At 34.4% G+C, this 24,343-nt stretch overlaps 1 protein-coding gene and 1 long non-coding RNA gene across 11 annotated transcripts in view; one reads left to right on the top strand and one right to left on the bottom strand.

Moving 5' to 3' along the window:
- LOC111507475 (peptidoglycan-recognition protein SC2) overlaps positions 1-24,343 on the top strand; it is a 203,167-nt gene that overhangs the window by 105,768 nt on the left and 73,056 nt on the right. The window contains exon 1 of one of the 10 annotated variants that reach the window (XM_074186726.1): positions 2,213-2,372. The exons of 8 other annotated variants lie outside the window; for them this stretch is intronic. In XM_074186726.1, the coding sequence (XP_074042827.1) occupies positions 2,252-2,372 (121 nt within the window). In that variant the 5' untranslated portion in view covers positions 2,213-2,251. Of the gene's footprint in view, positions 1-2,212; positions 2,373-23,038; positions 23,195-24,343 lie in introns of those variants that run through there. One more of the 10 variants, XM_074186725.1, reaches the window with a different exon arrangement.
- Positions 21,163-22,847, bottom strand: LOC141487581 (uncharacterized). Its single transcript, XR_012468453.1, has 2 exons — positions 22,198-22,847; positions 21,163-22,123 (listed from the first exon to the last, which is right to left on the bottom strand). It is a non-coding gene; the product is annotated as an uncharacterized lncRNA (long non-coding RNA).

Raw genomic sequence — 24,343 nt, 5'->3', positions numbered from 1 at the left:
CGTGAGACAATTTTAAGAAAAAAGTCTATATAAACTTGTGTTCGAAAATGCTTGGTTTCGGAGATACGGGTGTTTATATTAATTACATTTTTTTGTTCGCTTTTCGAAAATAACTGTTGCAAAAAATAAGTTATTTGAACGAAATTCGGTACCCGAGGTTTTTTTGACGTGGAAAATCATAATTTTGTATTAATTTCCATGTAAGATCTATAGGGCACTGCGTACGCTGTCATTATTCATTTCAAATTGCCCTAACTTTTTTGACAGTGAACTTTTGGTACTTTTCATGAAAAAACCTAGTTTTCACACCTTTTCCAAGTAAAAAAGGTACACTTCCTCAACAACGCTAGAGGTGATCGTTTTCGAGATATTTAGAATTTTCTATATCGATGCTTATTGCTTAGCTCCTAGGGCGCTAAGTGAAGTTGCTGAGAACATTACAAAAACTAAGTATGTGGTGGATCTCGTTAAAATGAACAATTTTTTTCTATAAAATATTTGATGAAAATGACTAAAATTGCACAAAACTTATGACAAAAACCTACCATGTTTTGAAAAATTATCGAATATTCTCCGTTTCACTATCACTGTCGACATTTAAATCAATAATGAATTTATTTCCATCATTGATATGGAAGTGTCCAATCTCCATATAGTCTTTTTCAACTGAAATTACTTTAAAAATCTTTTTCTGCCAGTCTTCTTCGGTAATAGTAGCTACATCTTATTTAACTAGCTCTATCATCTTTTTATCAAATTTTGGAAAATTATTTTTACGCCTGATGCTTTGTTTCAATTTTCCTCAAATCAACTCGATGGGATTGAAAACATAAAAATAGGTGGGAAGTCTCAATATGGTGTGGCCATGCTTGTCAGCAATATTCTCAAGGGCATACACTTTTTCGAATGTTTTTGTCTGTAAAACTTGAAGTAGTTGGTTTTTGGTATAGGTATCTTCAAAATACAAATTGTTATCCATTAAAAAACTTTGTATTTCATTTTTCCTCGAATTTTTCGGTACTTTGATGAGCTATCGCGAATGATAGGAAGCGTGATCAACAACTATCACACTATTCGCATCCAAATTTGGGATCAACGTGTTTTCAAACCATTCCTCAAAAATATTAGCTTCCATGTTCTTATGGTAGTTAACATTGCAGTCCTCAAGTTTTTCTCCACATAATCTCAAAGAATTCGGAACCCATTATGGCCGGAAGTATTCAATTTCTTCCTTATGATTTCAATTGTAGGAATCCCATTGTTTTTCTAACAGTCGTATATTGTTTTTTCAATGATTTTATTAGATGAACATCTAAAGGTTTTGGTAATGCCGCATCAAAGCGCGTCTTGCATTCATAAGGTTTGACAATTGAGAAAGGAATTTCGGTCAAATCTGATGTTGCTTGTAATAATTTCTTTCCCTCGAAACCAAACTTGACATGTAGATTCTTATATACATTGAAACATGCTCTCTGTGTTTCAATATTCAAATGCATCCCAGTCTTATTCACTGTTATCTCTTTTTCGCATTGTTCACCAGCGCTATTGGAATCACTACACAGGAAAAAGTCTGCGTTGTTACCACACTCGCCATTACTATTAGTACTTGTCCAAGAACGCCACATCTTAAACAAATAACAAAAATTTTAAGTAACTATAACTGCACCAATATCGAATTTCAACACTCAAATCGCGATCAGTTCCTGAACTGAACATTGACAACACGACTCTTCTAACCATCCTCACATTCTATTGGTCACCGTAACATGACTTCAAATTTAATTTTATGACTCTTCAGCCAATCATAAATCTCGGTTAGTAAAAATTATCCAATACGAACCGCCAATTCTTCAGCCCACGTGGACTAATTCGTAGCGGCAATATTTTTTCGTATTGGTTTTTTTGGCCTTTGAGCTATACCAGCTTGTTTGACCTCCTACAAAGTACCCATGCAATGGGTGACTGCATATTCTATTAAAGTGGATATAGACATGTTATATGTTGTAATGATAATGAGCACCTAATCTCTCTTTTAAAAACCTCAATAATCAAGCCAACATTTTTCATTTATCACTTCCACACATTATCCTCACAATATTGAAATAATTTGTGGGGAAATCCCTTCTATCCCCTCCAGGCTATCAGATAGTTTGATAATTGTACTCATACAGTTTCCAAAACGTCACTTTAAGCATTGCTCGTCTACAAATCAGTAAGAGTATGATGTAACTGTGCAAATCCGATTCAAAATATGGATGAGTATCATAAGGGTATGTCCATTTTGAATAGTGAATTGAACGAACTACTTCAGATACTCAATCAGCAAAAAAAATCAATTGAAGTGCAACAAAGCTCTATAAAGAGCGTGCTGGGTATGTAAAAAGTGATCCTAATGATGATATTTTTCTCAATAAAGATATTATCGTTTGAAATAATTTGGAATTTGACAATATATTGCAACAAGATACTGACTTATACATTTTCGAGTAGTTCATGTTTTGCAGCCATTTGTACAATTAAATGATCTTGATACTTTCTCATATCGTGGAATGATATAATTCCAAACATGCCTCAAGAAATAATTTTCTTCACAAAAAAGTTCTCGAAAGATCGCAAAGTTAAAGTTTGTTAATGAGTTCCCAAGATCTGAAACTTATCAACATTCGAAATGTGTCTCGAAAATAAAAAAAATTGGGAATTAATTTTTGGTAGTGTTAGATGTGAGAAATACTTACTTATTGAGTTGTTTTCAGTAGTGATGTACCGGGTGGCAATGAAATCCTCTCAATTGTTTTTATGGCTGTATATTTGATATTTGAAACAAAGATCTAGTTCACTGAAGCAAATATTTTCAATAATGGAAAAATTGAATGTATCTTACCCTTCATGCGGAAGTATTCTCAGGCAAATAATTCAGATAGAATCTTTTGGTAGACTCAGAAGTTCTCAAACTTATTTTGTCTATCGCCCACTTGGAGAATTAATTATTTTCTAGCGCACTCCAATTTTTTTTACTTTACTACTTCTCAAGAATCACAATCGCAGTCATTATTTTAATAATTAAATCATGTGTGACATGTGAAAATAAAACTTTCTGATGAGGGTAATCTAAAACACTATTTTGTAATATTTGAAAAACTTTTATTTAGTTATTAAAACAAACATTTCAATTTCAATTTTGAACCTAATCTAATGTGGAGGATGAAATTGATGATTGTTAACAAGTTTTTTAATATCAGGCTCGAATCCACTGAAAAACAGCCGTAAGACACCGCGTTCGGTAATCTGCAACTGATTTCTCTTTTTAGTTAGCCACAACGTTGTCACAGCATTAAATCCACGTTCTCACAAATACGGCTTTTGTAGTCAACATTCTTGGTATCCATTTTTCATTTTTATTTTTATTGGTTTGTTTTTGACTATTTTACGTACAGTTGAGAAAGAAATTTTAGTCAAATTTGATGTTGCTTGTAATAGTTTGTTTCCCTCGAAACCAAATTCGAGATGTAGATTTTTATATACGTTGAAACATAATCTTAGGGTTTCAATATTCAATTTCATCAGAATCTTATTTACTATCTCTTTTTCGTATTGTTCACCATCGCTATTAGAATCACCATACAGGAAAAAGTCTGCATTGTTATCACACTCGTTGATACTATTAGTACTTGTCCAAGGACGCCACATTTCAAACAGACAATAGAAATTTCAAGTAATTATAACTGCACCAATATCAAATTCCAAAATCGCCATCAGTTCCTGAACTGAACATTGACAACACGACGGCTCGCATTCTATTCGTCACCGTAACATGACTTCAAATTTGACTTTCCAGACAATCATAACACTCGGTTAGTAAAAATCATCCAATATGAACCGTCAAGTCTACAGTCCACGTGGACTAGTTGGCAGCGGCTTTATTTCTCTGTATTGGTTTTTGGCCTTTGAGAACGCCGACACTTTATATGCACGATATGCAATTACTTCGACTATACCAATATGTAAGAGTTATTGAATGATCAGACGATAAAAATAATATGATAGATATAATATGAAATGACTTCAACCATTTATTTTTCTGAGAAAACCAAACAGTAAAATAGTATTGCTTAGGGGAGACTGTTGTACCTTGGATCACGATTCACATTTGAATTTTTTTACAAGCTGTTTTTTTTAATATAATAACGGAGAGAATCTCTACTGGTAGCACCATTGTTCCTACACATTATGTAATTTTTGAAAATTTAAATATTGAACATCAATAGAAAAAAATGAACATATATATTGTATTGATATATAATCAATGGTACAAGACCATAATGTACCATTGATCATGCCTTCGTGTACCTTGGATCATCAACGTCCTGTACCTATAGTATGTATCAAAAACAACATTTTTATACAGAAATGAGTATTTAATTTCTTTCATTGCAAAAAGATTAATATTGAAGTATAAGTAACGTTTTTTCAATTTGTCTATTTTACTGAATCAGTTGACATTGAAGCTGGAAAAGTCTACTTGGAACCATAACTGTCCATCAGTTCTAGCCGATCCACTCAACTCTACTGGAGTTGGTAGTTTTACCATAATATCTTCCGCTACAATATTTCTTCAGACTCTTTCACAAATTTGCTGCCAATTCCAATTCGTTTGTAGAATTTAATCTGGTAATCAAAATGATGTTCATCTCTGGAAATGATTTTTCCCACATATTGCACCGGTGGCCCATGCTTTTTGCTGAATCCTACCAAAACATAGTCCCCTCTTCAAATGTCGTTCTTTCAAAATTAGTTTCTTCTTGCCTTTCATTTACTTCTTGGTTAATTATGTCCAGTAGGTCTGTTACATCATCTTCATCTTCTAAGACTAAATCCACATCTTCATTTTCAGATTCACTATCAAAATTCAACTTTTTAATAAGTCCTCTTGTATTTTTATTTCTCTTCTTGGCATTCAAGGTTTTGGGCAATGATTTCGACTTTTTTCTCTCTCGAATTTTATCTTTCTCTGGGGAATCTGTAGCTATTTTAGAAGACCCTGGTTTCCTTCCTTTTTGTAGGCCTACCTTTTGTCTAGCCGCCACCTTAGGATAAGGTTGGATCTGCTCCGGAGTTATGATGGGAGTAGTAGTCATACTATTTTGATTAACTTTCTCTTATTGGGAATATCTCACACACGAACATTGGCTCATTGACGGCCCTGCAACACTTTCCTGACAGCAGCTTGTATCCTTTCTCCTTGAAGGTGGGGTGTTATCTACCCCAGTATCAGTCTCAACTAAATCTGAAGCTGGGCGATCCGTTACATAGGATGGCAAATAATCATCATCATTAAACACGCCTCTATCTAAAGGGTAAATTCCTGCTTTTTTGAAGCTACTAGTTATGTTGATAGTGATGAATGCTCTGGGATAAGCTTGCCCAACACATTCTGTAACACTATAAATGTCAACTCTTTTTCCAGGGTTGTTAATAAGCCAAGATTGAACTGCTTGATTGTAATAAGCCTTGAATGGAAAATAGACGGAAAGATCAAGTGGTTGTAATCTATGAGAAGTGTGGGGTGGAAACGTTACAATTACTACTCCAGCATTAGATGCTAAGTCCAAGGTTTCTAATGAAAGGTGAGATTCATGGTTATCAATTATGAGCAATACACGTTCTTTCTCAGTAGGTTTAGTGTGTTGTATGAAATGTTCCATGAATTTAAAATACAACTCTTCTTTGGACCAACTTGAAGGGTTAGCACCACCGATTGTTCCTGGAGGCGCTTCCTTCAACATGTGGTCTTTATAATTCACTCTAGGAAATATCATCATAGGAGGTATGTGATTGCCTAAAGCATTGACACAAGCAGATACTGTTATCAGCTCCCCACGCTCTGCTGACGTCACGTTACCAACCTGTTTTGCACCTTTAGGTGCGACAATTTTCGGAGGATTCTGCACCGTGGTCACGCCGGTCTCATCTTGGTTCCAAATCCTTTCGGGTGGGAATGGACCAAAGCGCCCGTGGACGTCCTCCAAATTATCAAAAAATCTACTCACATTCGATTTAATAAAACTAGTTGCACGTGACATGCTACTTTTTTCAGATTTTCTTATGGCTAGGCCACCTTCGTTGGAATGCCGTTTCAAAAATAGCCTCATCCACTTTTCTCCTGCGAATTTACTTTCGTTCCATGTAGGAGGGAACCTCTTTTTGTTCACCACAGCAAATTTATATGCTAATTCACGAACCTGTTTTTTGGATAGACCATAATTCATTTTTGCTGTAGTTTTGATGTAATCAACTAATTTCAATTCCTCTTCCTTTGTAAATACCTTCTTGACATCATAGCTGGCCTTATATTGAAAGTTTGTTGCACCAGATGTTTTGAAAGCATTAAGATGCCGTACAAGAGTAGCAAATTTAACATTAAAAATTCTACAAGCTTCTCTTATTGATATCCTCTTCTCTGGAGATCCAACAACTGCTTCAACTGCTTTTTTCATCGACTCAGGGTCAATAGGATTTCTTTTTTTTCCACTTGTACTTCGTGGCATACCTACTGACCTATAACAACGAACGAAATAATTGTAACATCATTTACCTCTGATCACTGATCAGTGGTACAGGACTTTGTTTTGATCCAAGGTACATGATGGTGCGTTTTTTCAAACTCAACCTCCTCAACATTCTAGGTTAGGACTAAAACTGGAATATTGCTCAACATATTACTCACTAATAAGCAGTGATTCAGGTGGAATATTATTTCAAACACAAAACACTATAGTCAACTTGTTAAAAAATAAAGAGTAAAGCCAAAAGTCGTTACTTTTCGCAAGAAGGAAATGTAATTCAACTCTACTCAGAAACATAGCACATAGACAACCACTTTCCCGCCTGTTTGTACTCTACTGAGTAAACGCTTTCTTGGTTCAGTCGCTGTGGTGCAGATGGTAGCATCTGTCAGGAAACTGAAGGGTGATCCGAGGTACAATATGATCAAGGTACAACAGTCTCCCCTATAGATAATAAGGTGAAAATAGTGATTTGTTTATAAAATTACCACTGTGCTAGTAGTACAGCTCGAATTATTTTGAACGGAAGGAATCCAGAACAACTATTTCTCATAAATCTTTAAAAATACTGATGTTCAAAGCTTCTAGGTCGGTAAAAAAACTGGAAGTAGATCAGTAAGAAACAAAGCTACCGAATCAAATTCTAGGACATTGTGCTAGGGATCAACTGAAATTGTAAGACAAAATTGTGCTAGGGATCAACTGAAATTGTAAGACAAACTCTACTCAAATTCTTTTGATAATGAAAAAAAATTTAGATCCTATAATAATAGAAACATTCAATAGAATAAACAATTCATGTATTCGTTGACGTTTCTCAGTACAGTTTCACTATGTGAATATGTTTACATCAAAACTGTGCATCATAAAAAATTGGTAATGGTCAAACAGTTGACATTGAAATGATAGTAGTGAATGATGACAATTGAAGACTCTCGTACTACTTTGCAGCTTTTGACAAACTGTCGAGTAATTTTCTAAAGAAATGGGTTGAAAAATATGTTCTTCAGATAACTAGGTAAATCAGACGACACGACACCTTTTTGTAAAAGAAAATGTACACGAATATCCTTCAGTCTAGGGAAGTTACAGCGTTGCCAGACCGACAACTCCATAAGAAGTTATGTTAAGAAATTAGATTTGTACCTATTTCTAGGTACATTCCTACGCACACTTTCAGTTTCAATCCCATTAAAAATGATTGGAGTACAAGATGAATGACAAAAAGAGAGTTTCTTGTAAGTTAATGTTCGTAGTAGTTGTTTCGAAAGGAGTTTCCTTTCAGTTTGTATCTGTAATGATATTCTGTTCACGATCTACATGAAGAGTTTCATTGTAACTATTTCCATCCAAAAATCTACTTTATCATAAAAATACCTTCGTCAATCATGAGAGTATTTTTTGCACCTAAATTTGCCATATTTAAAGACATATCCACTCTTTCAGACTTGTGGTGGTAGATAGGGAATTGAGTTCTTTTACATTGATTCTGTACCCAATGGTTATTTTTTTCAACAGTTCCTCTACCGGATTGTATGTTCTTCCAGTCAAATTTTCCTATTTCCATTTCATCAAGAAGTATCTTGGCAAGTTAATTGTAGACCTCTGAGATATTATTTGCAATAATTATCCATAATACATTCAGGGTAATTTCATCAGTTTGGACTTCCATCGTCTAATATAATATAAATTTATTTGAAATCCCTGAAATAAATTAAAAAGATTAACCGGAAATAACAATTTTATCAAACAAAAAACTGAAATTACAAAGAAATAACAAACCAGCAACAACCAAATAAATTAAACAAAATTGAAATATTAATAAAAGCTGAAAATAAAAAAAAAATAATTAACAAAAAATGCAAATAAAAATTAAAAGATTCCAAACCAAGTTATGTCACGACGTTTCGATTATTAGTATCTATAATCGTGTTCGGGTGATAACTGGACTTATTCTTCCGAGCTCAGTACTTTCCTACATCAGAAGATTATCAGAAAGTATAATATCAGGATCTGCATCAGATCTGAGAATACTATCCGTAGCAGCCTCACGAAAACCAGGCCACCAAACGCGGACTGCGATTCCAAAAATTGCATTTATCGGATACCCTGCGAGTGCGGGTTTCACATCGGTGAAACTAAGAGGTCATTGAAAGTTCGTAATGCTGAGCACAAGAAACACACACTGCGAGGAGAAACCAGTAAATCCGGAATAGCAGAGCATGTTTGGACTCATCAACATAACATCAAGTGGGCTCAAACTGAAATCATCCACAAAGAGGAACACTGGTTTAGGAGAAAATTCAAAGAAGCCGCGTATATGTTGTCCAACAACGCATTTAGTCAAGCTAGCGTAGAGATAAGTAACATATGGAAACCTCTAAGCAAGTGAAAAACGACCAACCCCCGCCACACGGTCTTCTCCCGCTAAAACCATTGAAGCGTAGAAAGGGAAGAGGTAGGTGGAAGCACTCGTATTACCTATAAATAGTCAGATCTCGGATAAATGAGTCCAGTTATCACCCGAAGACGATTGTGGATACCAACAATCGAAACATTGTGACATAACGTGGTTTGGGCTCTTTTAATTTTTCATTTTTCATTTTTTGTCAATATTTACTTTTTTATTTTTTTTAACTTTAAGCTTTTATCAATATTTCAGTTTTTTATTTTTTTGGTTGTTGCTTGTATGTTATTTCTTTGTAATTTCAGTTTTTTGTTTGATAAAATTGTTATTTTTGGTTAACCTTTTTAATTTTTTTCAGGGTTTCCAAATCAATTTATATTATATTAGACAATGGAAGTCTATGGAACGCCGTTTTACTTTTTATTGTCACAAATATTCATTCCTCAATTTATTCAACTAACAATGTATTTGTTTGAATTTAATTGATTCATGCATTTGTTCGACACATTAAAAACGATTGTTCCCAAAATTTGTTCTATTTTAAATGACACTTGATTTAAAATTTTACATGAATTAATTTGTTTGATGAAAAGTTGCGAACAGTTATAATATAGATTCATTGTTTGAAATTTTTGGAAGTAAATGTTTGTCATATATACTTTTTTTGTAACTATCGAATAATTTACTACAATTTCTGTGAAACATGAATAAAATGGTTTGTTGATAATTATAGTTACATGAATTGAAACGATTGTTGATAATTTTAATTCGGCGCTAGCGTCGAACGGATTCTTGCAGAAGCTGAATTTCTAAATCTGGCAACATAATAGTTTAGTGATAGTAACACAATATTCCGTCCGACCGCAGCGCCAAATAAAAATTATCAACAATCAATTCAATTCATGTATCACCTAAAAGCAACAATCAAAACAATTTATTTTTACAAAATACCGATAGAAAGTAAAACGGCGTGTCACGCCGTTTTACTTTTTTTAATATTTTATTCGGCGCCACGGTTGAACGGCGTGTTGTCGTACTATAAATGAACTAGCATGTTGCCATATGTAACAATTGAAGTTCTTGATAAATCCGCTCGATACCAGCGCCGAATTAAAATTATCAACAATCGTTTTGAATGTATCTTTCAAATACACCAAACTTTTTAAATCATCAAAAAATTTAATTTTTTGTCAGAAATTAGCTTTTTAAAACGACTGATGAAATAAAATGATACTTGCTTGAGAATGTTTTGCACAAAAGTTGTAACCAAATTTTAAATTGAATGCATTAAAGTGAATGTTGCAAATATTGAACACTTTCAATAAAATTGAAATATAACAATCTTTATTATTCATAGAAAAATATTTAGTATGGAAAGTTAATTTGCTATATTTTCAGACAAACGAAAGTCTATTTTTATTACCAACAATGTTTCATGGAAAAACTTTGACAGTCTTTCAAATATATTCATTGAAATTTTATTCCCAAACTTACTCTTAGACAGTGAATTTAAAGTTTCATTGTAATTCAACAGTCATATAAATAACTAACATTTTATTGAAAGGTCAAAATTATATGCGGAATTGAAACGTTTGTTGAATTTACTCGAATAATACATTCCATTGATTGTTGAATTAAAATGTTGGTTTATTGCTGAGTTGAACTATATGTATATAGATTATTTTTCAGCATAATATATAATAAATTGGCGTTCCATTTTCCAATACTCTGAAACAATATTTTTCTTCGGAATCAATAAAAGCTTCAAGTTATTTCATTACTCTTTTTTATTCAAATAACAATTTTATTCATGTAACATTTTAAATCAAGTGTCATTTGAAATAGAACAAATTTTGCGAACAATCGTTTTTAATGTGTCGAATAAATGTATGAGTCAATTAAATTCAAACAAATAAATTGTTAGTTGAATAAATTGAGGAATGAATATTTGTGACAATAAAAAGTAAAACGGCGTTCCATAGAAGTCCGAACTGATGAAATACACCACGAAACATTGTCAACTACCATCAAACAAACCATTCAGGGCTAGTTCAACTACACTAAAATCAAAAAAGATTACACAAATAAATTAAACATGGAGGACAAATAACTACATTGCACCAGAAATGTTACTGCATTTGAGTAAGATTCAGTCGAATATTCATCCAAATTGATAGCAATATTTTTTATTATAAATATGAGCCTATAAGTTTTCAAACAAAAAAATGTTGAAACAAAATATACCCCCTTGAATTAGAAAAAACTCTGGATGTTAATAATTCTACTTCAAGTAAAATTTTTCCAATTCAGCTCCTTCGCTTGAAAGAAGAAGTCGAGTATGATCAAAATTAGCTGAACATATTCCATTTTCAGTGTGAATATTCTTCGGGTTTGAAATTTCTTCCCGACGTTTCACTGGTGCGAGTAGCTAGCTTCTGCAAGAAGTTTATACATCTTGGGTTAATATCTCTCATGACCCTTCAAAACCGAAGAATTTTCACACTGAAAACCTTACACTGACATTACACCAGCAGTTTGTGTTGTCATAATTTACAAAATCAATTCAAATTTTGTTATATCTTGGTTTTCATGTTATTTTTGTGAACATATTTTTTTATTCTCGATGGTCTCCTAATAAATTCTCGTCTGTTCGTGTTCGGACAGAAAGAAGAACACTTTGAATATAAGTTTTTGATTTGACCTTCATTGACTCAACAGGTGAGTCATTTGAGATCTCAAATTACTTTTTGTTCTGAAAATCGTTCAAAAATTAAATGAAGAAACGATTCGTAACATCCTTTGAGAAAAAACAGGAAGTAAGGTAACACGTTCAAATAATTGTTGTTGTTCACAAAACCGATTCAAATTTTGTTATGTTCCAGTTTTCATGTTATTTTTGTGAACAGATTTGCTTATTTTTTATGGTCTCTAAGTCTCATCTGTTTGTGTTCGAACAGAAAGAAGAACACTTTGACTACAAATTTTTGATTTTACCTTCATTGACTCAACAGGTGAGTCAATTGAGATCTCAAATTACTTTTTGTTCTGAAAATCGTTCAATACTTAAATTAAGAAATGATTCGTATTATACTTTCAGAAAAAACAGGAAATAAGGTAACACATAATTGTTGTTTTATTAGATGTTGTTCGTTATTGTGGCAGTATGGATTGTACTTGTTCGATTGATGACCTATTCATTTTGTTTATCCTATATTCTGTATGAATTGTTCTCAGTTCATTGAATTGGCTTGTTTCATGATTTTTGGTTTATAGTTCACTTGATAGAAATTTCAAACTGAAAAACAGTGTACTTTATTTCAGCTGTCTAAGTACCGTAGTTTTTCTGTAATTAATTATTGAAAATCGAATGTGGTAGGCCGGTGACGTCACGGGCCTATTACCGCTTCTTGTTCGATTGACCAATAGGAAGAATAGACATAATCAACATTGCCAAATCGTAAAATTCACGAAGCTTATACTTATCAATTTGATTATGCAAGTGTATAATATGAACCCGTTAACGTTTCAATTAATGAAAAATTCTCCACAAGTTCTATTTCTAAAATCAGTACACAAAGATCACAAAATATTCACCTAAACTATGATTTTATGCATTATTAATTAATATACAGTTATGAAAATCAAAAAATATAGCAAACTGGATTAAAGAATAATTTCTAATATTCAATTTATTCTACAATCCTCAATCGGTACAACTGCAATGTATTATAAAAGAAACGATTCCTACTCACATACCCCTTTCTAATATTGCTACTAAATTCAAGCATTATAGCCTCGCTTGGGTAATCTGTTGATTCTTCCAAAACTTGAGAGGAAGGTTGAATACGGTCAAGTATAGACAGAATTGATTGTACTCGAACTGATCCAACAAAAGCTTCTGAGGTAATATCATTAATCATATGATGAAATTTAATGAAGTATAATGAAAAACATTTGATTTTTCTGCAAAAATATTAATTTATTTTGTTTCATACTTTCAACAACAGTATTAACTCCAGATAATACTTTCTGTGGATAATACTTGAAATAAAAAACTGTGTCATCAAATTCAATATTTTCGTTCCCCTTTCATTTATAGTCACTTTTTGAATGATTTCTATAAAGTATTGGAAGAATAAAAGAATTGTGGTCCTTTCATTTCATTTTTTTCTCATCATTTTATCCGTTGGGAACCTAAACTCATTATATGAAATAACTCACCTAAAAATCAATGCGCTTTCTGTTTTCTTGTGCCTTTCCGCACAATTAAAATCAGCACAAGAATGCACCATATTAATATTCAAATATATCTCTAAAACACTTTCAAAAAACACACAAACTAAACTCGATAAAAAAACAAATTGTTCCTACGCGAGCTGTCAGCTAAGAAAAAGTTGAAACTAAGTGTTGCAAAAACAAGCAGAATGGATCCGATATGACATCAGATCTGTGATTAGATATTAAAAACAGATACACTTGACAACTCCGCTCTAGACACAATCAATTTTATTGGTCAACAGACACGCGTCCAATTTAAATTCTTGCTTTTCGAATTGTTTTTTTACCTCCAAATATGAAGAGATCTTGGGACCGATTAGGCTTGATAAGTATAATATATTCCTAACTCGATCAGTCTATAAGCAAACCAGTATCATTTTCCAAAGCATGAAACAGGCCCATTGTCTCAATCAAGAACAATTTCCATTAGTTGGTTTCATTTTCAAAATTTTGTATCCTACATGAAATTTCCCTGTTTCTGTTATGATATGTTTCAAAAGTACCTCTTTTCTCACCAATTTGAATAAATACAAGTATATATCTCTTTTCTATAAATACATGTTTCAAAATGATTTGTACATATTGCTACTGCGGACCTTCGGAACCAAGGAATACAACGCTTTGCGATGCTTGGTTGGCCGTTAGCAGCAAAATATTTAATCCTTTCTGAACATACCCTTGCTCAGTGGAGACGGGTGGGGTTCTTTATCGAACAAAAAAAAAAAAAAGAAAATAAATCAATAAAACTCGAATAGTTATACCAACTATATTATCCAAATTAAACAACCTATCAAGTTCGAAAATCCTCAACAAAATCAAATAAATGTTAATTGCTTGTCGTTGACAATTGACAGGGTGACAATGTTGTGGAACCGGAACTGGATAAATATCTCAAAATAAGAGTCCGTCGATGAAAAACGTTTGACAGTTGGGGAAATCGCAATTATGAATGATGGCTAGCCTGATTTCAGTAAGGAAAAGAGTGAGAGGAGTGACAGGAAAAGAAAGAAAAAGAGGGGCTATGGTGTAAACAGGGGTCAAAGGTCGATCTTCATGTAAATATTGCAAGAGATGCAAAAATGCAATCTTGTAAATTGTATGGTAATATTATGTTCTTGAGGCAATTATTCGTCATAAATGTACTAGTTACATGCGCTAAATTCCTTAACCTTTTAGTATATATACTGAAAGTGTACACTGTTAACACTAGAGGTAAGTTGTTTAATTTTGACCCACTATAGGTTCTTTTAAAGTTGTTATTTTTATGTTTTTTTCTTTACAGGAAATGAGGATGTGACTGAACTAATGGTCTAGCACAACTTGATAACTGTACAACTCTAAAGAAAGAAAACAAAACAATTTGTGTAGTAATTCATGCACAATCAGTGAAAGCGACCATGCTGAGCAATAAAATGGTAGAAATAAAGCACAGTTATGAAAAAAGCTTATCTGTGTCGTCGGTGTCTCCTTCAAGTCCTGATCCACTTCATGAGAGTATCCTAAGAGTTGGGGTGTTTAAATATCACTCGTGCATTGGGTCAATTAAAGCAGAAGCAAATCCCTCAACCAGTGAAGCCTTATGACAGATTCCAAATCCCTATTATTAAGCAGGAAGGAATCAGGAAGCCAGGTTTAGCACTATACTCCACTACTCTACGTCTTGATATATAAAGCAGAACAAATCAAGGATAATAAAAGAAGGAAACAGGCCTGAAAACAATGAATACATTCAGTATTAATGACATTCTATTGTAGTGAATGTTCAAATGAAGAAGGTAACATACCCTAGATGTTGTGTGGCCTCGAAAGTGATTACGTAGAACTTACGTCGAAGAAGGTTGGAATGTTCAGTACTCCAGAAAAAATATCCACAAATGAGTGAAGGTGGTTAAGATTACCCAACTTATCAATAATCTGGTGCTTTTGAACGAGATTTCCAGAATAAATCCGCAAAATGCGTAAATTGAATATCACCATCAAAATGGAGGACTTCAATTTTTTTCCAGTTTTTTTCCTTTCCTTCACATCTGTGCCAGTTCTAGTTACCTTTTTCCCAAATCAATGGTACCAAATGTGGACGAAATTTCAATCATAGAGAAGAATTTCCATACAGACATAAATCAATCTGAATGGATGATGATGACAAGTATAGGTTATGTTTTGAAATTTTATTTATTTTGTAATAACTGTTATATTTTTAATGATCTAAGTGACTGAAGAGACCAAGTTTACTGCCAGAGATAGTGAGAGTAGGAAAATTTGAGAAGAATTGAAATTAAAAAAAAAATAATATTTAATAATAATGATTATCTGTAAGGGCAAGACCACATATAATTTAGATTTGTTGACAATCCGATTCCTCTATTTATTTTCTCCTTCTTCCCTTCCTTTTTAGTCTAAAATTCTTAATATCTAGAAAGAGAAAATAAAACCGTAACAACACCACCCTTCCCAAGAAGAAAGTTTCTTTGAAACTTTTAACGAAAGAAAAAAAATATCAATAACTTGAAATAATAATCTTAAATAAACTAATTCATATCCTCTTCTGGAGGATGAGCCTTGATGTCCTTGGAATTCCATATGCCTACAGACTTATGGTTTTCGTCCTCTAACTCATAACACCACGGGGAAACTATTCTTATTATTTTGAAGGGTCCGGAAAATTTGTTTGCCAATTTCGCAGTGAATTGTTTTGATGCATCTGAAAGGACATAATTTCGTTTCCATACTTTTTGATTTAATTGGAATTTTTCGTTGCGATGTCTCAAATTGTAAGGTCTACAACTTTTATTATATGCATTAAGAAGTCTTTTCTGGACATCCACAAAGAGTTCTTTGAGTATTTCATTGCGCCCAGTTTGGTTCACCGTCGAGTTTGCAACTTCCGTCGCCCCATCTAGAATAACTTCTCTTCCAAAGTTGATTAAATTAGGAGTTACACCCGTTACCTCATGTTTCGCAGATCTAATAGCGGAAGCGATTCTGCCAAGATATTTTTCCCACTGTCTATGATTTTCCGATATGTATGATGTTAGCATTGTTTTAATCACTCTGTGTACGCGTTCTACGGGGTTTGCTTGAGGATGATAGTTCGCTGTGTACCTAATACTAATATTAAAATTTTTCATTGTTGTTTGAAATAAGTCACTATGAAATGCTTTTCCATTATCCACTATAATTTTCATAGGGGCACCATACACCAAAATAACATGGTCTTCTAACCACTTTATAATACTCGCTGCTGTTGCAGAACGGAGAGGAAACAATAAAATATATTTTGAAAAGCAATCCAAAACCGACAGAATATAACAAAATCCTGAGCTTGATCTGGGAAGGGGACCAACTATGTCTACACTCACTAATTCCCAAGGCCGAGATGCTGTAACTTGTGCGGATAACATTTGACCAACAGGGGCTTTTTGTATCGGTTTTGTTCGAAGACAGGTGGTACACTTTTTAATATATCTTGCTACGTCGGATCGTAATTTCGGCCAATAATATTTTTGTGAAATGCGTGCTACTGTTTTGAAAACTCCTAGGTGTCCGCAGGTTGGAGGATCATGATGATCTCGGATGATGTTCGCTCTTTGATTTTTCTCCGGCACAGTTAGCCATTGGTTGATGGCTAATGTGGGGTATCGAACGTTTGTCATACGGAGAAGTTTACCACCCTCTATTCTCCACAACGGATATTTACTGGGACACTTTTTTACCATTTCATACATTCTAAGGTACCATTTGTCTGATGATGTCACATGATCAACTACTACTTCATCGGCGAAAAGGTCAACTACAGGTACGGCTCGTGAAAGTGCGTCTGGAACGACGTGTTCTTTTCCCTTACGATGCACCACCTCAAAATCATATTGTTGCATCCTGAGGGCCCATCGAGCGATGCGTCCTACTGGCTCTTTGATATTAAATAGCCACTTTAGTGACCAGCAGTCTGTAATTACTGTAAATTTGGTACCTTCCAAATACGGTCGAAGTTTCTCTACCGCAAAGAGTACAGCCAAGCACTCTTTTTCTGTTGCTGAATATTTTCTTTCGTTCTTCGTAAGCGACCTACTGAGGTACGATATTACCTTATCTTCACCTTGATGCTTTTGAGAAAGAATGGCACCCAAACCATAGTCTGATGCATCAGTTTCTACGACAAAGGGGATGGTGAAATCTGGACAAGCCAGTATGGGTGCTGCGACCAAATGCTGTTTAACTTTATTGAGGGCATCTTCGCATTCTTGATTCCAAATGAAGGGTTTATTCTTCTGCGTTAACTGCGTCATGGGATGGACAACTGTGGAGAAAGACGGGATGAATCTTCTGTACCATGATGCAAGACCTACAATTCTCCTCACCTCGGAAACAGTTTTTGGAGTAGGAATGCGCAATATGGCCTCGACTTTTTCTGGATCCACCAATAATCCGGATGAATTTACCACATAGCCCAAGTATCGCAACTCAGACCGACAAAATAAACATTTATCCCTATTGAGTGTAAGACCGGCTTCTTTCAACCTTTTCATAACTTCCGTGAGGAGTTCTATGTGTTTTTGGAAATCTGGAGTGCAAATGATTAGGTCGTCTAAGTAAACAAAAATATAGCTGTCAAATTCTGAACCAATGACTCTGTCTATTAGGCGTTGCCACGTGGCTGGAGCTGAATGGAGCCCGAACGGCATACGTTTAAATTGGAAGAGTCCTCGATTAGGTACAGTAAAGGCTGTCAAAGGACGAGAGTTTCTGGCGACGGGAATTTGCCAATAAGCTGACTTAATGTCCAGTGTCGACAGATAACGTGCATCGCGCAATTTGTCCAATATTGCACTTACATAGGGGATTGGGTAAGCATCAGGGATACTGACTGCGTTGAGTCGCTTGTAGTTAATACAGAATCGCCAACCACCATCTGATTTCCGTACCATCACAATTGGCGATGACCATGGTGAAGTAGATGGTTCGATTATATCTTTTGCCAACATATCGTCCAATTCTGCGTTGACGATCTTTTGAAGTGCTGGAGAAATTGGATAGTATCTCTGCTTTATGGGGGCCGAGGTTGTCCGAATTTCGTGCTCCACTAGATGCGTACATCCCAAGCCGTTTCCCATAGAAGCGAAGGCCTCATTGACAACAGTATGAAGTGTTTGTCTTTGTTCCGCCGTCAAGGAATCCGTATCTTTAATACCTGCTACTTCAACACTTTGCAGTGAAGACTTATTGCGGAAGTACCAGTCCCCTGAATATAAATCTGGAATGATTTCCATCTGACTCCAAAAGTCAATACCTAAAATGAGTGAATGAGGTAGGTCAGGAACTACTAAAACTTCAAGAACTCTCACACGATCCTTTAATTGAATGGGCAAGAAAACGGAACCAATGATCAAACATTTCCCTCCATTAGCAACCGTACACATTTTGCCTTCATCTTCATTCAAATGACATAGACTTCGTAAACAATCCCAGCCATTTTTGCCTAAAATTGTTCTAGTAGCACCACTGTCCAACAAGCCTAGGAACATTTGCCCCAAGATATGTACCTGTAGGTACGGCCGTTCATCGTTCTTGGCGTGTGCTATTACGTAGTTTAGTATTATTTGATTATTAGTCTTATTGGCCAATGTAATAGGCGATTTCTCCGACAGTCGGCCTACTGTCTCGCCAGATTCGAGTTTTTTGAACAGTTTGGACAAGAACTGCTAGTGGTATTAGGTCGACCACACTTAAAACAGAACACCCTTTTAGGTTCACTACATTTTCGAAATCTGTGCCCACTTTGACCGCAATTCCAACACAGGCAAATATTCTTGTCAGCTTGACATGCTTGCGAAGTACCAATTGTAGTGTTCTTTGAGTCTGGGTTGTTTGTGCGCCGATTTGTATCTACACAAAATGTATTAGAGCCTTGAAGATTCACTGGGCGCCTGTAGGCTAATTCAGGTTCAACCAGATTTCTTGGATTTGAAGGAGGTGGACAAAACTTTTGTACTCGCCAGTCTGTTTCCTCTACTATTCTTGCTAGACGAATAAGTTCTGATAAAGAGTTAATGGTATGCGTGGATAACTGAGTCTGAATATGTGGTAGCAGGTTTCTTCGGATTATAGACACCCGCTTAGCTTCAGGAATTTCTCCCGACATTTTCCTAAATAAATTTTCCATGATAGAAACAAAATTAATAACACGTTCTTGTGATCCTTGCGTTCTTCTTCGTATCTCGTCCATGAGAGTCAATTCATAATCATGTGGTTGGAAGGCGTCACGGAGTTTCTGAACAAACTCGTCCCAGGACATGAAATTTCCTATGCGGTACCACAATAGAGCGTCTTTTGTCAGCAATTCCGGAGCTGAGCGAAGAAGCCTCTCTTTTGATATACCACGAGACACTCGTAATTCTTCAACACGTTCCAGGAAATTTGTTACACTTGAAATTCCATCGAAACGCAAATTCCAACGACTCATATCCAGATTCTCATAACGATTATGCAATCCTAGCGTAACAGGTTTCCCATGGTATACTGAACCATTAACAATCGGCATCTGTGGAGTTTGTCTTCTGTAATCACCATAATTAACAGTGGAGTTAGCATATTCAGTCTGATATGGATTTCCAAATCCGGTTTCATTCCTATCTGGTATTTCACCTCGAAATCTAACTGTATTATTAGGTAAATCATGAATAACACGGTGACGATCATTTATCTGCACTTGAGACGATCCTTTTCCTTGTCGAGTCGTAGTTTGACCTTCATGTCTTCTCATTGCATCAGAAGCTAACAGTTCTCCCGCTTGAGTAGAAGATCCGGCTACAGTACCAGCAGCTAGTGACCTTCGAAGATTTTCCAGCTCCTCATTAATTCTTGGGTCCTCAATGTTCAGTATATCTACACCTCGTGTAAAGGTTTCAGTTTCAAAATTGAAGTCAGCATTGAATCCTGTTTCTACTCCTTGGCTTCTAATGACCTCCGAATTAATAATTTCCGGAATGAGAGGAATAGGTTCATCCAGAATTGAAATTTGAGGAAGTGCCGCCGGTTCTTCAGGTATTGTTCGTTCCAAACATACGTTAACATCCGAAATGAGTTTTTCACAGTGGGACAAAAGTGCATCTCGTTTTGGTTCCTGATTATTTTCACAGTGAATCCGCATTAACCTTGAATTTATATGAAGAAGACGAGTATAAATTTTTTTAAACTGGTTTTGTTTATTTTTATAGTCAAAATTTTCAATAGCCTCCTGTAAGTCACTAAGTTTGCCTTCACAGATAGTTAGTTCATGGTTAGGGTTCATTACACTTAAGGAGAGCGGAAAAGTTTTACCGGTACGTTCTAATCTCAAAACATCCCGTAATGTTTCTCTATTTTGGCTTACCGTAGCCCCTATAGGACATCCACGAATGTGCAGTTCATACGCTATTTCATCACCTAGCAATCTGTTAACTTCCATATTGAAAAGTTGTTCAAAACAGAATACAAACAAATCAATTATTTTCCTGACAGTGGAACTGCACCCCACACTAACTCACAAAAAAAAAGGAAAAAAAAAAGAAACTAGCCGCACAAAATAAATAAAATTGAATCCCAACAAAACAATTAACTAATGTGTTTTCTATTACCTAAAAAAAAAGGCTCACAATCTCTAAAAATTAATTTAGAATCTGCTGAGAACCAAAAACTAAAGACTTCCTTCAACTTACAACGCTTTCAGATGAAAATAAAATATTAAATAATAATGAAGGTGGGCGCCAAATTGCTACTGCGGACCTTCGGAACCAAGGAATACAACGCTTTGCGATGCTTGGTTGGCCGTTAGCAGCAAAATATTTAATCCTTTCTGAACATACCCTTGCTCAGTGGAGACGGGTGGGTTCTTTATCGAACAAAAAAAAAAAAAAGAAAATAAATCAATAAAACTCGAATAGTTATACCAACTATATTATCCAAATTAAACAACCTATCAAGTTCGAAAATCCTCAACAAAATCAAATAAATGTTAATTGCTTGTCGTTGACAATTGACAGGGTGACAATGTTGTGGAACCGGAACTGGATAAATATCTCAAAATAAGAGTCCGTCGATGAAAAACGTTTGACAGTTGGGGAAATCGCAATTATGAATGATGGCTAGCCTGATTTCAGTAAGGAAAAGAGTGAGAGGAGTGACAGGAAAAGAAAGAAAAAGAGGGGCTATGGTGTAAACAGGGGTCAAAGGTCGATCTTCATGTAAATATTGCAAGAGATGCAAAAATGCAATCTTGTAAATTGTATGGTAATATTATGTTCTTGAGGCAATTATTCGTCATAAATGTACTAGTTACATGCGCTAAATTCCTTAACCTTTTAGTATATATACTGAAAGTGTACACTGTTAACACTAGAGGTAAGTTGTTTAATTTTGACCCACTATAGGTTCTTTTAAAGTTGTTATTTTTATGTTTTTTTTCTTTACAGGAAATGAGGATGTGACTGAACTAATGGTCTAGCACAACTTGATAACTGTACAACTCTAAAGAAAGAAAACAAAACAATTTGTGTAGTAATTCATGCACAATCAGTGAAAGCGACCATGCTGAGCAATAAAATGGTAGAAATAAAGCACAGTTATGAAAAAAGCTTATCTGTGTCGTCGGTGTCTCCTTCAAGTCCTGATCCACTTCATGAGAGTATCCTAAGAGTTGGGGTGTTTAAATATCACTCGTGCATTGGGTCAATTAAAGCAGAAGCAAATCCCTCAACCAGTGAAGCCTTATGACAGATTCCAAATCCCTATTATTAAGCAGGAAGGAATCAGGAAGCCAGGTTTAGCACTATACTCCACTACTCTACGTCTTGATATATAAAGCAGAACAAATCAAGGATAATAAAAGAAGGAAACAGGCCTGAAAACAATGAATACATTCAGTATTAATGACATTCTATTGTAGTGAATGTTCAAATGAAGAAGGTAACATACCCTAGATGTTGTGTGGCCTCGAAAGTGATTACGTAGAACTTACGTCGAAGAAGGTTGGAATGTTCAGTACTCCAGAAAAAATATCCACAAATGAGTGAAGGTGGTTAAGATTACCCAATTTATCAATAATCTGGTGCTTTTGAACGAGATTTCCAGAATAAATCCGCAAAATGCGTAAATTGAATATCACCATCAAAATGGAGGACTTCAATTTTTTTCCAGTTTTTTTCCTTTCCTTCACATCTGTGCCAGTTCTAGTTACCTTTTTCCCAAATCAATGGTACCAAATGTGGACGAAATTTCAATCATAGAGAAGAATTTCCATACAGACATAAATCAATCTGAATGGATGATGATGACAAGTATAGGTTATGTTTTGAAATTTTATTTATTTTGTAATAACTGTTATATTTTTAATGATCTAAGTGACTGAAGAGACCAAGTTTACTGCCAGAGATAGTGAGAGTAGGAAAATTTGAGAAGAATTGAAATTAAAAAAAAAATAATATTTAATAATAATGATTATCTGTAAGGGCAAGACCACATATAATTTAGATTTGTTGACAATCCGATTCCTCTATTTATTTTCTCCTTCTTCCCTTCCTTTTTAGTCTAAAATTCTTAATATCTAGAAAGAGAAAATAAAACCGTAACAATATATTTGAAGATTTTCGAATAAACATTAATAACACGCAACTCATCGAGATCAAATTATCTCATCTCATTTTGTCACATCAATGAAAGGATTTCGAAAGGGACTTCCCCTCAGCCCCTCCATGTTAACCAGAGCATCATGAATGGTGATATAGAACCACAGGTTTCAAGAAGTCATTCAGAAGAAACTTGACAAACCATTGAACTAAGATGAAAAGTGAACGATGTGAATATTGCGTGTGTTTGAATCTATTAAAAAGTGATTTGAAGGAACTAAACAAGGTTTTAAATCAACAAAAACAGTCAATCAAAGTGCAACAAAGTTATATTGAGAGTTTCTTAGGTATGTATTGCAGAACTCGTTTTTGAAAGAATCTGTATTCCAAGACAAACAGTTCAATTATATCTTATTTGAACTATTCACTTCATACCTAAAAATGAAAACAACAATAAAAATTAATTGGCGCTCCGGGGCGACTTATTTTCGGCATTTTTTGTTAGTGAAACAGTCATTTGTATGGCTCACTTTCCATGAATAGGTTGAAAATAAGTGCCAGTTTATTTTTTTAATAATTTTCAGGATTTTTTCTTTCGAAGGATTGAAATAGCTTTAAATATTGTTTGATTCTTTCAATTCAACTTTTCTCTCGAAAAAACTACGTGAAAGTGAAAAAAATGACTTGAGGGACATGGATAATTTGAAATATTTTCGAATGAAATGGTATTTCACGAGAATATATTACTATTGGAATAGTATTTTTGTCAAACATTTGCCAAACCCTGCTTTGTTTTATAGACAAAAGGTTAATGTTGCGAAAGTCACCCGAAATATCAGTATTATGATAATAATGATAATAATATCGTTTATTATGCATAAAAAGTACATTTATACATGAAAGGGAAAGGGTTAGCCAAAGGCTATTTCCACCCCTCCCAAAATTTATACAGTGAGTGTAAGAAAATAATTATCAAAATACTTATTTACTATCATAACAATGATAGGAAAGAGAAAAAAATAATAGATCATATAGTTGCTAATAACTCTTAATATTCTTAACATTATTTGGGTCAATTTAACGATATAGCACTGAGCAGTAAGCATCTGTGATTTCATTTCTTTCTTAAATTGATAAATATTATGATTTAAAAGGAGTAAAATTTCATTCAGGGGCTATTTAAGAAAAACATTTTTGAAATTTGGAAGTACGGTGCGTAGATATGTTGAATGAGTTGATTCCCAAATTGACCATATGTATGTCAGAATGCCTGCTTAATAAACTACATATATGTTGTATCGTAGCTTTGCTCGAAGACTTTTTAAAAACACTTTTTATTTGTTACTTGTTACTTCTTTATTGTTTCGTTGTTTGTTTCTTTGTTTGCTTTCTTAACCTATACTGGTTAGGTTCACCAGGAAACTAGTCGATATTACGATAGCAAGTGACCGTACTAGAACCGTGTTGAATCGCGCCAGGATTCTAGGAGATGTGAC

Source organism: Leptinotarsa decemlineata, unplaced genomic scaffold, assembly GCF_025532065.1.
Source record: "Leptinotarsa decemlineata unplaced genomic scaffold, Ldec_3_MD MMD2_P_RNA_scaffold_4, whole genome shotgun sequence".
Classification (NCBI taxonomy): domain Eukaryota; kingdom Metazoa; phylum Arthropoda; class Insecta; order Coleoptera; family Chrysomelidae; genus Leptinotarsa; species Leptinotarsa decemlineata.
This window is presented reverse-complemented; position numbering and strand designations above follow the sequence as displayed.